The sequence below is a fragment of the Nerophis ophidion genome, linkage group LG13, assembly GCF_033978795.1.
Source record: "Nerophis ophidion isolate RoL-2023_Sa linkage group LG13, RoL_Noph_v1.0, whole genome shotgun sequence".
NCBI classification, from domain to species: Eukaryota; Metazoa; Chordata; class Actinopteri; order Syngnathiformes; family Syngnathidae; genus Nerophis; species Nerophis ophidion.
Window position 1 is genome coordinate 43,935,739 of NC_084623.1, and position 15,181 is coordinate 43,950,919.

A 15,181-nucleotide genomic window follows, 5' to 3' on the forward strand; every position below is an offset into this window, starting at 1 on the left:
ACAGATAAATAAGTGTGTATAGTCAAGACACAATGTCTATATCGTCATGTGTTTATTAGTATGCACAAGCCTTTAATATAATTTAATGAATATTGCTATTGGGAGTTGTATCTCTATTTCACCACCAGGGGGAAATTCCGCCTCTGTGTTTGTGAAAAGGCAGGTATTCTTCTATTGCCATCAGTCAGACAACAGATGCTATAATCTGCCTCATCAATGAATTACATAACTCAACACAGTCTGTTTACAGGGATAATTTTGGGGGGCTTGTCCGGGATGTGAGCCAGGCACCTCTTGCTTAAAGTACCAGTAGAATAGAAAAACAAGTTGCCTCTATATTGAAGCTACATATATTGAACATATATCTGATTTATGACACCAAAAGACTATGACACCAAAAGACTTCAAAAGTTTGTGGATAAATAGATATGATCAAATTAGCATCAATCTTACAGAGATTCCCGAGCAATTTTGAGAGATAACGAGGTGGGGTGACGTCATGCTAGGAACCAGAGATCCCTTCGAAATCCACAGCAATGGTTATTAAACAGACTTTGTGAGAGCCAACAACAATTGATTTAGGAATATTTATTATCCAGGATCTTATATTTCGGAGCCTAAACACAAAGAGAATGAACAATAGATTTTAGAAGCAAAGTGCTGGATCCAGTTTCATTGTGACTGGAGTTTGCATGTTCTCCCCGTGACTGCGTGGGTTCCCTCTGGGTACTCCTGCTTCCTCCCACCTCCAAAAACATACACCTTGGGATAGGTTTATTGGCAACACTAAATTGGCCCTAGTTTGTGAATGTGAGTGTGAATGTTGTCTGTCTATCTTTGTTGGCCCTGCAATGAGGTGCTGTACCCCGCCTTCTGCCCGAATGCAGCTGAGATAGACTTCAGCACACCCGCGACCCCGAGAGGGACAAGCGGTAGAAAACGTATGGATGGATGGATTATAGCATCTGCGGCATTGCTAGGTAACATACAAAGTATCCATAACAAACCATAATAAAACAAGCATTTATTGTAATATTTCCACTTTCGATGGGATGTCAACAGAAGAGATTCTTAATTACATAATTCCTTTGGATGGAGAATCAATCACAATCCTCACAAAGGGTTAAAGAAAAGTTTCTGCAGGTATGTGTCTTTTGAGGTCTATTTCGTGAAAGTCGACCAGTCTGTCGGTCCATGGCCACATGTGTCTACTACCAGGTGAGATATGCATGATTTATAATCTAAAAACTAACTTTTAGCAAGTTTGAGACAAAGCAAAAGCAGCTTTTTTATAGTGTGTCAACAACAGCAGCATAAGCTAACCTTAGCTCACTGCTATCAATGTGCCCTTAAAATAGTCTGTATGTGTTGGCGCTTATATAATAACAATATCATTCATATTTGGTTAATTTGCAGGTCACTACATGCAAATGGAGTCTTGTCAGCGCTTTTATGAATGTTTTCGAGAGTATAATGAGAGGACTCTCCATCTGTTGACTCAATTGTTAGCTATTTAGTTTGAATGCATAAAAAAGCCAAGCACATGTGTTCTTGACATACATAAGAACTGTGAATGATAAACACCGTATCTCTTTCCAATTGTTGCGTATTTCCAATATGGCTGATCTGATAATATGGTCGAAGTGGAGAAGCGTTTCTACCGTGATGTCAATCTCTAAAATTAGTCGAAGGTTTTCGGAGCAAAATATTCAAAATGGCTGACTGAATTTGTGATGTTTAAAGAGTGTTTTCACATACTTTGTAGATTGTCTGTACAATTTGATAGAGTTTAATGGATACAATGAAACACAAAAAAGCATATAAAGTCAACTTATTTTTCCATTCTACAAGTACTTTAACAAACATTATCTGTTTTCAGGCCTCATTTGTGGGGGCTCGTCCGGGGTGTGAACCCTGTACCTCTCATTCAACACACATAATCTGTATACGTGCCTCACATCCGGGGCCTGTTTCAAGATAATCCCGATTAACACATCGTACTTTATTGCTGCAGAGATTAGGTACATGAGCCAGAAACTTTTAAGTAAGCACGTAAAAGGTTATTGACATTGCTTGCCCGTGCGGTACAAATGGCTGCACTGAATTCAGAGCATGGCTTTAAAAAAAAAAAAAAAAAATGGCCAGTGTCAGCGTGAGAGCAGCCAATTTGACAGAGGAATCAATAAAAAGAAGAATTGGCTGCAATGGTGTGAGCAAAGACACGGGATCAGCCGCCGTTTTAAGATCCCAACATGTTTGGTCCTGGACGTCCTTCGCTTCCCTCCAGAGGTAGACTGGGCCAAACAAAAATAGGCCATCCTCAAAGTCCTTGCGGGCAGGAGGAGAACATCCAGGAGGCAAAGTGGCAGCTTTGTGTCGTGTCAAATAACTACTTTACAAAGTGATGTACAAAGTCAGTTGAACTCCCATTTTTTAGAGCAAGATAACTTGTTAGGAACCATATGCTCTGAAATACCTATTACTTACAAATGGTCATATATATTTTTTTCTACATTTTAACATATCCTTGTGGTCGACGTGGTTATTCAGTAAAAATTTTGCATGGCTTATATTTTGCAGACTTTTTTAAGCCGCTTTCTGACAGTCTCTTCAAGGTGCGTTGTTTTATGGACGGTCTTATTTACGTGACTTTGACAACGTCTTCTTCCTGCCATCTTTGTTGTGTTTTTTTAGTGCTTTAGCGAGTCTACTGACGGATATAAATTAGAATTATATGCTACTCTGTGTTAGAAAAAGAGACAGCAGAGGATGCATGTGCATGTACGAGCCAGTCTGCCCCACAACAAGAGGATAGCGAAAGAAAAGGAGCGCAGACTACAATGGCAAAGCCTTTAGTAAGAATTTATACCATGTATGGATAATCTGCTGACATCACCAATGACAAAAATGCCTCCAATGGGGCAAATTCCAAACGGCTCGTTTTTCAAAAGTATCATATAGAAGGCAATGTTTTTTTATAAATATCTACACAATGTCTCCACGGTTAGATTTAAAATTTTCAGGATTTATGCAAATCCCAAATGCACATCATCCGGTACCTATAGGTAAGAAAAGTTGATTTTGCATGATAGGGAACCTTTAATGCGGATTCATCCCTCACCATTTTTAATCTGATTAAGATTTCCAACTTCAAAATGATAGTTTCTTCAAGCATTTAAAAAAAAAAATGTAACTTTGGCCAACCATTTCAAATAGAAATATTTTTTTCTCCCTCATCATTTCTCCCTGCAAAATGGCGCTCTGGACAATTGCCCAGTCGATAGCAACCAAATCCTTAGCGTTTTACCATGTTTAAGTGACATGCATGTCACGTTGCAGTCAATCGCATGTTAACTCAACATGTTCTTAGACTGTGGAAGAAGTCTTATTAGGGACTGCACTGTATTATATATTAGGGACGGTGTGGCGCAATGGTAGAGTGGCCGTAAGCAACCCGAGGATCCTTGGTTCAATTCCCACCTAGTACCAACCTCGTCACGTCCGTTGTGTCCTGAGCAAGACACTTCACCCTTGCTCCTGATGGGTGCTGGTTAGCGCCTTGCATGGCAGCTCCCCCATCATTGTGTGAATGTGTGTGAATGGGTAAATGTGGACGTAGTGTCAAAGCGCTTTGAGTACCATGAAAGTAGAAAAGCGCTATACAAGTAGAACCCATTTATCATTTATCATTTAAGTATTTTTAGAGGCGGTTTGCAATATTTACACAGATGCCAAGAGGGCGGTAACTTTCCACTAAATTTTACACAGTATATCCCGCCCTCTTCCGGTTTCTAAGACGTAATGATATAACTACGTAAGTACGTAACAAATGCTTTTGCATCAGTGATTTAGATAGCTAGTGTTAGCTGTCATTGAATTTGTACCATATTTTCCGGACTATGAGTTGCACTTAAAATCCTTTTTTTTCCCAAAAAACTCAACAGTGCACCTTTCAACCGGTGTGCCTAATGTAAGGAATAAGTTTGGTTGAGCTCACCTACCTCGGAGCTATTTTATTTGGTACATGGTGTAATGATAAGTGTGACCAGTAGATGGCAGTCAAACATAAGAGATAAGTGTAGACAGCATTGCAATATGTCTCAAGTAAACAACACCAACCTTTTAAATGTTCAACTGAAAATATAGAACATTACACACGGCGCTCAAAAATATATCTAAATGTTTTACTACGACTTTGGTAAGCTATGAAGTCGCACCACTTGAATAATTGTTGACGCATTAAACATAGAAGTATTATTAAGGTGTGTATATAAGGTAAGACATATTTTCTGGTGTTTTGTTTTGCAATATTAAGCAAAAACAACTTTTTTTTACCTTTGTGTACCTGCTGAGCTGTATTTGCGATCTGTAGAACTCTTGAAAAATTGCGCGTGTCAGTGAGGCGATAAGCTTTTTCTTTTTCCTCTATCTTCTTGCTATGTGACATTTATCCTCCGCTGTTGCCATTTCTAATATAAAGTAGTGTGAAGTTCTTACTTATATCTGTCAGTAAACTAAAACATACCGGTGTAGTGAGTTTACATTATTCACCCGTCCAGTCGGACGGTTTTTCACGGGACACATTTCCGTTGTTGTTGTTTCCGGACAAGGAGATGCTGCTCCATTATTGATTTAAGTAAAGTCTAAATGTCACTAAAACAGTTAGCTCCATCTTTTGACACATCTTCCACTCCCGTCCTTGCACACTACACCGCTACAACAAAGATGATGAGAAGAAGACCGAAGGTGAGCCACATAAATAAGACCGCCCCCAAAACGGCGCATGCAGAAGCGACTGTCAGAAAGCAGCTTGAAGATGATCTGTAAAACATAATCTATGCAACATTTTGACCAAAGAACCACCGTTACATGTTATGTAGACCACAAGGAAGTGTTTTACATTTAGTAAAAAAATTCTAATATTATGACTCCTTTTATGCACCCTATAAACCGGTGCGCCTAATATATGAAAAAAAATCAAAAACAGACCATTCATCAGCAATGAGCTTTATAATCCGGTGCGCCCAATGGTCTGGAAAATACGGTATTCTATCATAACAACAACATGGATGAAAATTGTTCAGTGCTTCTCTTGGACTGCTTTTGTATTTGTGTTTGTGTTGACGAGACCGGGTGAGTGACCAACAATCATTTTATTCAGGCCGGTAAAAAAATGTACTCCAGAAATTTAGTGATTGTGAAAAATAGAGACCGCTTTAACACAAATACGTTCTGTTAAACAACTAATGGTAACACAAGTCTTGTTGTAATTTTTGCTTTGAAAAATGTAACTGTGAAGAAGTTGCAAACAGCCCCTTTAACTCGAGTGTCTACACCATGGGTGTCAAACTCTGGCATGCGGGCCAAATTTGGCCCGCCGTGTAATTTAATTTGGCCCTTGAGGCAATATCAAATTAACATTAGAGCTGGCCCGCCGCTGTAAATCCGTATTCACCGCTAATACTCTTACTTGCCAACCCTCCCAATTTTCCCGGAAGACTCCCAAAGTACAGTGCCCCTCCCAAATTTAATCCCGGACAACAATATTGGGGGTGGGCCTTGAAGGCATTGCCTTTGGCGTTCTCTACAACCTGTCGCCGCGTCCACTTTTCCTCCATACAAACAGCGTGCCCTCCCTGTCACATAATATATGCGGCTTATACACTCACTCAAGTGAATGCAATGCATACTTGGTCAACAGCCATACAGGTCACACTGAGGGTGGCCGTATAAACAACTTTAACACTGTTACAAATATGCGCCACACTGTGAACCCACACCAAACAAGAATGACAAACACATTTCGGGAGAACATCCGCACCGTAACACAACACAACAGAACAAATACCCAGAATCCCTTGCAGCACTAACTCTTCCGGGACACTACAATATGTAACCCCCGCTAACACCAAACCTCGTCCACCTCAACCCCGCCGCTGAAAAGAGGCATTCAATTTGTATTTAAATTTTGATATGCCATTGATATTTTTTGATTATTATTATTATTATTTGAAACTCGATTGTGCATGTCACTATAAAGTTATATAAGCCTTGCTTGTTCAATATTCAATGCAAAACTTGTTTGGGTCCCTATTAAAAGGTTAATTTGTTCAACCTCGGCCCGCGGCTTTGTTCAGTTTTAAATTTTGGCCCACTCTGTATTTGAGTTTGACACCCCTGGTCTACACTAAGCCGGTTAACCCCTTAAACGAATGATTATTTAGCCTAAGCCCTGTTTCAGCCACACTAAACTATCGTTCGGGTAAGTGCGCCGTGTATTTCTTGAATCTCGGGCACTTTGGTTTGTATGGACTCATTGATCGTTTACAAACTGAGTTCGGAGAAGAAGTGACGACAGAAAGACAGTGCCCGCACAGGAAGTGACATCAGAAAGAACGAGCCACAGCCAGCTTCATAATAAAGAGGTTTCGTAACTCGTAGCTAACCACTAGAAATATGAAGGCGAATCATCCAGACATGGCATGTTTCTCCTTCTTTTACATGCACAGACGCTTGTGGAAATCACACATGAATACCTTAAGAGGAAGCGATTGCAGCTATTTGGGATACAACACTTCTCAGACAGCAAGAGAACTTTCGAATGTCGAGGTCAGCTGGGATTCTAGTTAGCGAAAAACTTTGTCCATTTGTCAAAAAAGGTAGCGTGTTCTTTGTATTACCAGGCCGTCGAGGGAAGATTACGGAAAACGCCGACTGCTTTTGGACTGGGAAAGCAGACTGTATCAGTTATTGTATGTCGCGGACCTAACGTCTCGGTCCAGAGTATATAAAGTCACCAAAAACGAATGGACAATCAAGTGAAGGCAAAAGAGTGAGGAGTGTCCTGACCAGATATTTAGATCCCGAGATTGATTGTTGTAAAATGTTCTTTATCACATTGTTTACGTGTCTAACAAAGATTTGATTAATTTCTGATTAATTAATTAATTTAGTGATTCACAACAATAGGGCCCCACATCACACTGGATTCTAGTTAATTGAAATACCGCAACACTGGAGGTGACTATGATGTGCGCATTTTCCGCGCATGCGTATTAGGTCGCGTTGCGCCGGAGGGAGGAGGGGTCTTAAACCATGGCATTGTTGTGTGTGGACAAGGATAAGGTTAGGTGGGATTCACTTTGGATAACCTTAGTGCAGCGGTTCTTAACCTTGTTGGAGGTACCGAACCCCACCAGTTTCATATGCGCATTCACCGAACCCTTCTTTAGTGAAAAAAAAAAATAAATACATTTTTAATTCAAGACAAAATTCTATGTTTTTGGTAACACTTTAGTATGGGGAACATATTCTAAGTAACAAAGACCGTATTTTTTGGACTATAAGTCGCAGTTTTTTTCATAGTTTGGCCGGGGGTGCGACTTATACTCAGGAGCGACTTATGTGTGAAATTATTAACACATTACCGTAAAATATCAAAAAATATTATTTAGTTCATTTATGTAAGAGACTAGACGTATAAGATTTAATCGGATTTATCGATTAGGAGTGACAGATTGTTTGGTAAACATATAGCATGTTCTATATGTTATAGTTATTTGAATGACTCTAACCATAATATGTTACGTTAAGTCAAGTGAGTTATATTTATATAGCGCTTTTCTCTAGTGACTCAAAGCGCTTTACATAGTGAAACCCAATATCTAAGTTATATTTAAACCAGTGTGGGTGGCACTGGGAGCAGGTGGGTAAAGTGTCTTGCCCAAGGACACAACGGCAGTGACTAGGACGGCGGAAGCGGGAATCGAACCTGCAACCCTCAAGTTGCTGGCACGGCCACTCTACCAACCGAGCTATACCAGGCACCTTCTAACTTGGTTATTTATGCGTCATATAACGTACACTTATTCAGCCTGTTGTTCACTATTCTTTATTTATTTTAAATTGCCTTTCAAATGTCTATTCTTGGTGTTGGGTTTTATCAAATAAATTTCCCCCCAAAATTTGACTTATACTCCAGTGCGACTTATATATGTTTTTTTCCTTTTTTATCATGCATTTTCGGCAGGTGCGACTTATACTCCGGAGTGACTTATACTCCAAAAAATTTGGTAATTTATAGTTATTTGAAAACTAGGGAAACATATTCTAAGTAATAAAGACTTAATTTTTTGTTATTTGGTTAGGGTTAGGGTTATAATAAGGCCTTGCTGAATAAGGCATTAATAAGAACTTAATGGCTAGTTGAGAGCCAATATATGACTAATTTGCATGTTAATAAGCACCTATATTAATGGTGAAATGGTGAATATGTTCCCCGTATTAAAGTGTTACCATGTTTTTTTTTACCTGTGCACAAAATGAACCATGCATGAACATCACCTTGTTCAAACAACAAAACCAACACAGTGCATAAACTCACAACAAATTACACACGTGCTAATCAGTCAGCTGTTGCCGTATCCGTAATACGCCGATAGGGAGAAGTTTGTATTTACACGATGAGTCGGGTGTGTTTTGACCTCCGCCGAACCCCTGAGGCCGGCTCACCGAACCCCTAGGGTTCGGTCGAACCCAGGTTAAGAACCACTGCCTTAGTGTTTAGTGATGCTTCCTGTGATCATGGGCATAGGGATGTGTCCCCCGCACTTTTGAGGTCGGTAATCACGTTAAATTAATCTGAACAAGTTAGTATTTCCGCATTGCCTGGAACGTGTAGGCCACAGGACTGCATGTCTTTCCTTGAGCATGCAGTGGGTAAAACGATCGTTTTTATGTGTTTTATGCCGCTGCCTACAAGGCCAATATGAGAACCAAAAAGAGTTGATAAAATTTTAATAAATGAATGACAGGGGACTTAATGTGAAATTTATCAACAAACTGTTGTGTCTTGACTTCCTGTGCTCCTCCCGTGTTTTCAGGTGACCATCTGGGAGGCGCTGACCAATAGCAAGCCAGGAGCAAACCCCCTGTCATGTGACCCGGGCCGCGTGGATAGGTCAGCCATGTTTTTTTTGTGTTTTTTTTTTTCTTCGGACTAACTGTCTTCTGTGAGTGCACTTATCTGAAAACAACACGTATAAGATGGCACTTGTATCCTCTAAAGCGGTGTTGTTCAACCTTTTTTGAGCCGAGGCACATTTTTTGCGTTGAAGAAATCATTACAAAACAAAACTCATTTGACAGTAAAAAGTCGTTGTCGCAATTGTTGGATATGACTTTAAAGCATAATCAAGCATGCATCAATATAGCTGGTATCTCAAAGTAGGTGTATTGTCACCACCTGTCACATCACGCCGTGACTTATTTTGAGTTTTTTGCTGTTTTTCTGTGTAGTGTTTTACTTCTTGTCTTGTGCTCCTATTTTGGTGTTTCTTTCTCTTTTTTGGTAATTTCCTGTAGCAGTTTCATGTCTTCCTTTGAGCTATATTTACCGCATCTACTTTGTTTTACCCATCAAGAATATTTCCGTTGTTTTTATTCTTCTTTGTGGGGACATTGTTGATTGTCATGTCATGTTCGGATGTACATTGTGGACGCCGTCTTTGCTCCACTGTAAGTCTTTGCTGTCGTCTAGCATTCTTTTTTTGTTTACTTTGTAGCCAGTTCAGTTTTAGTTTTGTTCTGCATAGCCTTCCCTAAGCTTCAATGCCTTTTTTTTTTAGGGGCACTCACCTATTGTTTATTTTTTTACTTTCACCCAGCCTCCTGCTGTTTCTGACATCTACAAAGCAACTAGCTACCGGCTGCCGCCTACTGATATGGAAGAGTATTACACGGTTACTCTGCCGAGCTATAGACAGCACAGACACTCAACAAAGACATGTTTTCTGTATTATAATTACTTAATTGCAAAAAATATTTTTAACCCAATTAGGTAAAATAACATAATCTCCCACGGCACACCAGACTGTATCTCACGGCACACTAGTGTGCCGCGGCACAGTGGTTGAAAAACACTGGTCTAAAGTCCAATAGCAGCGGAAAATAAATCTCCCAACTGTCAGGACGAAGGTGATGCATCCTGCTTTCTTGCCCTCATTGTCTCAGTCTTCCTGTCACTGCTCTGGTCTGTTGTTTGTCTTCTTTTCATCTTTCCTTCCATCCCTGACTCACTTCCTGTGCTCTTGTCCTCTTCCTCGACTCCTGTCCAATGTACTCGTGCGTGTTTGGAGAGCGAGCGAGCGAGATGCCTTCCTGCTTACACAGTCCACCCGCTTGTTATCTTTACTCTTGCCATCTTCCCTGTTTAAAGTGAATGGACACACACACACACACACACACACACACACACACACACACACACACAGAATGTCCACTTCCCCACTCTCGACACACATTTTCCCTTGCACATCTCACGTTACAAAGTCAACATTTTGAAGTAACTCTACATACTCAACATTATAACATGATTTAATACAACTTTTGGCTTCTACAAACATAACAATGATCAATATTAATTGAGAAATGTGTTGTTGTGGATTTGTTGACCAGGAATATTTTGTGCAAACTAGAGATGTAACCAGAGTTAGTACGGGTGCATAAAAACCTTGAAAATGCTCAAGTTTTAATTTTGTGTTTTCAAGGTTTGGAAAATTGCTTGAATTTTGGGTGAAGTGTTTGACACAATGGGCTAATTATAAATTGGAAAAAAATTAAATACGTTTCCTTAACGACGAAAGCTGCACGCTTGATCTGTTGGCTTTGCACAAGCCCTTACATTAGGTTGTTGTCATGCCAGAGCCGCTCTGTGTCGCCCCCAAGAGGACAGTGGGCAGGTTGTCGTTTTAATGAACATGATGTATGCATGAATTATGATGCAAAGAAACAAGTAAACAATAATAATTGTTATTTCTTGTAAGGAATGATGTATACATGAATGATGATGATACAAACAAACATGTAAAACGACGTGGGATACTGTCTGGTGTGCCGTGGGAGATTATATCATTTCACCTTTTTGGGTTACAAATATTTTTTGCAAACCAGGGATTACAGTCTGCAAATGATGTGTTGTTGTTAAGTGTCGGTGCTGTCTAAAACAGTGGTTCTAAAATGGGCGTACGCGTACCCGTGGGGGTGCTTGAAGGTATGCCAAGGGGTACGTGAGATTAAAAAAAAAAAAAAAATCTAAAAATAGCAACAATTCAAAAATCCTTTATAATTATATTTATTGAAAAATACTTCAACAAAATATGAATGTAAGTTCATTAACTGTGAAAAGAAATGCAACAATGCAATATTCAGTGTTGACAGCTAGATTTTTTTTGTGGACATGTTCCATAAATATTGATGTTAAAAATTTATTTTTTGTGGAGAAATGTTTAGAATTAAGTTCATGAATCCAGATAGATCTCTATTACAATCCCCAAAGAGGGCACTTTAAGTTGATGATTACTTCTATGTGTAGAAATCTTTATTTATAACTGAATCACTTGTTTATTTTTCAACTTGTTTTTAGTTATTTTTATATCTTTTTTTCCAAATAGTTCAAGAAATGAGCAATATTTTGCACTGTTAAACAATTTAATAAATTAGAATCAGATGACATAGTGCTGTATTTTACTTCTTTATCTCTTTTTTTTTTTCCAACCAAAAATGTTTTTTCTCTGATTAAGGGGTACTTCAATTTAAAAAATGTTTACTTGGGGTACATCACTGGAAAAAAGTTGAGAACCACTGTTCTAGATCAATGATTCTTTGTAGGCCGGCTTCATCTAGTGGTAGGCCAAAGAACCACATGATTATCTCCCTACATGCCAAAAATAATAAATAGACTTGTTAAAAAAACCTCTGCTTTGGTTTTAATGAATATTTAGGCCTACTACGCTACTTTATTTTAATGGTGATACTTGTAGAGCCAAGTTTTTTCCTGCGGCGAACAAAGTTTGCGGACCTCTGTTCTAGATAGATTTAAAATACAAAATAAATTCAAAATACGACCACGGCAAATTAAGCAGATAAAACAATTGTAATCATAGTTTTGTCACTAATTGGCCACGCCCTGGATACCTCAGCCCTAAGCACGAATGGAAGAATATTACGGTCCTTGATGTAAACATGAAGGATTTTTTCATCCCACAGGATGCCCCCGCTGAAGCCGCGCTCGCCCTCCAGCCTCTCCTCCACCCCCTCCAAGAAGCAGACCGCCGGCCGCAGCTACGACGAGCAGCTGCGCATCGCCATGGAGATATCGGCCCGTGAGCAGGAGGAGGCGGAGCTCCGGCGACGGAAAGAGGAGGAGGAACTGCAGCACATCATCCAGCTGTCACTCATGGAGAAGTGAGCGGACCGCGGGTAAGGGGGACGGGGGCGGCGATATTGTAAGCACACTTGGGGAAGGAAGTGGACCGAGGTTTTGCTCGGGAGGGGGGAGGTAACGCCGACTCTGCAGAGGGGGTCAAAGGTCACCCTCTGTACTAAAACACCCGTGCTGTCACGCTGTTGACATTTTTTTTTACTCTAAAATGTGATTTGAAAAACACCGTATAGACAACATTATCCTCTCTCTCTCCCAATTGTCGTGTGATGTGGAATTGTCTTTTTCTGTGCCCCAACGCACAACGCAAGGTCTATAAAGGCATGCTCGGAGGGGTTTGGCGTGGGAGAACATGCAAACAATAGGACGGGTCAACTTCCTGTTTTAGGCGCAGCGGTCGCGTACAAATACGACAAAAAAAGACATTTGAATGTTTGAAGCCTTCACTCATATTAATAATTACAATAATAATAAAACTTGCTCAGTTGTACCTTTTTTGTTTTTTTAAATTGCACAAAAAATATCCAAATGTACTGTATTCACACGGTGGTTGGCTCACATGTACAGTATATGTGAATGGACGTACATGCACAAAGGAGCACGGACAATTGTTGTATTTTTGGTGACAATACTCAAGTTGTGTTGGAGAAAAATGTGCCTTTTCAAAGAAAAATAATGGACAATTCTTTCGACACAAATTGGTTATTAATATTGTCAGGTTCAAACATTGATGACACCTATTAAACAAGACAAGAAGCAAGGAATTAAACAGAGACACAATTAAATTTGGCTCAATTGAGGAGAAACGTCTGGACTATACTCTAATAATAATAATAGATTAGGTTTATATCGCACTTTCCTATTGTTAGATACTCAAAGCGCTCACAGAGAAGTGGCAACCCATCATTCATTCACACCTGGTGGTGGTAAGCTACATCTGTAGCCACAGCTGCCCTGGGGTAGACTGACGGAAGCGTGGCTGCCAGTTTGCGCCTACGGCCCCTCGGACCACCACCAATCATTCATTCACCAGTGTGAGCGGCACCGTGGGCTAAGGTGAAGTGTCCTGCCCAAGGACACAACGGCAGCTATTTGGATGCCAATAGGTGGGAAGCGAACCTGCAACCCTCAGGTTTCTGGCACGGCCACTACGCCATGCCCCCCACTCTTTGTACAGTTCCACCACGCTCTGACGAAAGACTGTACGCCTCCTCTTTTATTTGGACGTTCCCTGATTACATGGCAACAGCTGTTTCTAAGGGATGAAGGTCGTAAACCGTTATCGTCTTAGATTACAGAACAGTTCAAAGAAAAGGTCGGTTAAAAGAAAAGGTTGTAAAACAGTTCAAAGAAGAAGTCCCTGGAGGGGAGTCAAGTCCTGCTTCCTCTTCGCTTTGTAGATCTCGGGTCAAAACAATATATTTCTGTTGATTGCTCAATACATCAAAGAAACGGAACACCTTCATGTTGCTTCCCATCCTACACAGTGCAGTTTTACAAGCCTTTTTGCTTGGTAAGATCAAACAACTTTTGTCTTCTCGCCGGTTGAGCTGAACTCAATGTAACACATAGTTTTGTGATAACTTAGATACAATTATTCTAACAAATATTGTGCAAATATTTATTATGTTCCAATCAACATTTTCATGCATTTATTATACCCTTATTTTGAAATTATTTAAGTCTTTAAAAAATAGTATTTCTGTCTTGGGCTTTTCTCAGCCCACTTACACATGATAAATATGAGGAAAAGGGAGCATTATTATACTTTGTAAAGGCACTTTTTTGAATGCAACTCTTGTATTAACTCATTAGACGGTGTAAGTCAGGGGTGTCAAACTCATTTTAGCTCAGGGGCCGCATGCAGGAAAATCTGTGCACACGAGGGCCGGACTATTAAAATCATGGCATTAAAAGTAAAAAAATAAAGACAACTTCAGATTGTTTTATTTGTCTCACTTTGGCCAACACATTCTGAAAATATTACAACAAATATATAGAAAAATACCCGGCCGCGGTTAAGTTTAGATCCATGAAGGAAAGAAGAAAGTGAATCAATGTTTGTAACTGAACACATTTACATATGCCTAAAAATGTGTTTTCTTTTTGTATTATTTTTTTTTAAAATAAATTAAGTAACATTTATGACAACCTTTTTCCAAAACACAATATAGAATGTGAGATATAACAGCATAATGCATACATTTATCGTATGTTTTCAAAACAATTACAAAAAAGTTACTGTGGGACCCCATTTTTATGACTTGATGGAGTCCCTGGGACCCCATTTTGAAAAATTCCAAGTGCCAACTCTGATGGAATATTGGTGCGTGCAAAACAGCAGCAGGCGGCTGTGGCTTGCGGGCCGGCTCTACTACTAATCAAATATCATCCCGGGGGCCTTGACTTTGACACCCCTGGTTTAAGTGTATTAACCCATGTCTACCAGTAGGAGCACAGAGATGGTGTATTGTCTACAATGAAGGCAGAAGATCTGGGAATGTGTGTTCTGATGTAAATAGTAACTTTTATTTATCATTTTAGACTTTTATCCACATGCCAAAATCAGCACAAAGTGAGAGAGTCATCTCTCTGCTATTTATTTCACAATTATGCCTGTCTGCTTAATGAGGAAGAATCTGTTGTTTCTTTTTTTAACTCAACTGTTTTTATGGGTATGCTCGTCAAATAAATAAATGTCTTTTGAATAAGTGTTTTCTTGTTCAGCCTCTCTGCTATGAAGGTCAGTTTGTGTTTGTATAACAAAAGCTTTTTTTTCTTTACTCTTAATTTATCTAACGGATTTTGTTTTGCGTTTGAATTTTGCTGACAATTGTGTGTGAAAAATTCAGCTTAAAAATAATTGTATAAAAAGTCAGTATAAATAAAAGATGAATATGGAAAAAATATCTGTGCAGAAATGTCTGTTGCTTTAAAACTTGAGACTCACTTGCAATGAAT

The 15,181-nt window shown here is 39.5% G+C and overlaps 1 protein-coding gene across 1 annotated transcript in view; it reads left to right on the forward strand.

Annotated features, from left to right (window-relative positions):
• LOC133564599 (ankyrin repeat domain-containing protein 13B-like) overlaps nt 1-14,950 on the forward strand; it is a 128,215-nt gene extending 113,265 nt beyond the window's left edge. The window contains exons 15-16 of the mRNA XM_061919012.1: nt 8,883-8,959; nt 12,046-14,950. Of these exons, the coding sequence (XP_061774996.1) occupies nt 8,883-8,959; nt 12,046-12,247 (279 nt within the window). The 3' untranslated portion in view covers nt 12,248-14,950. The remainder of the gene's footprint in view (nt 1-8,882; nt 8,960-12,045) is intronic.
• The last annotated feature ends 231 nt before the right edge of the window (nt 14,951-15,181 follow it).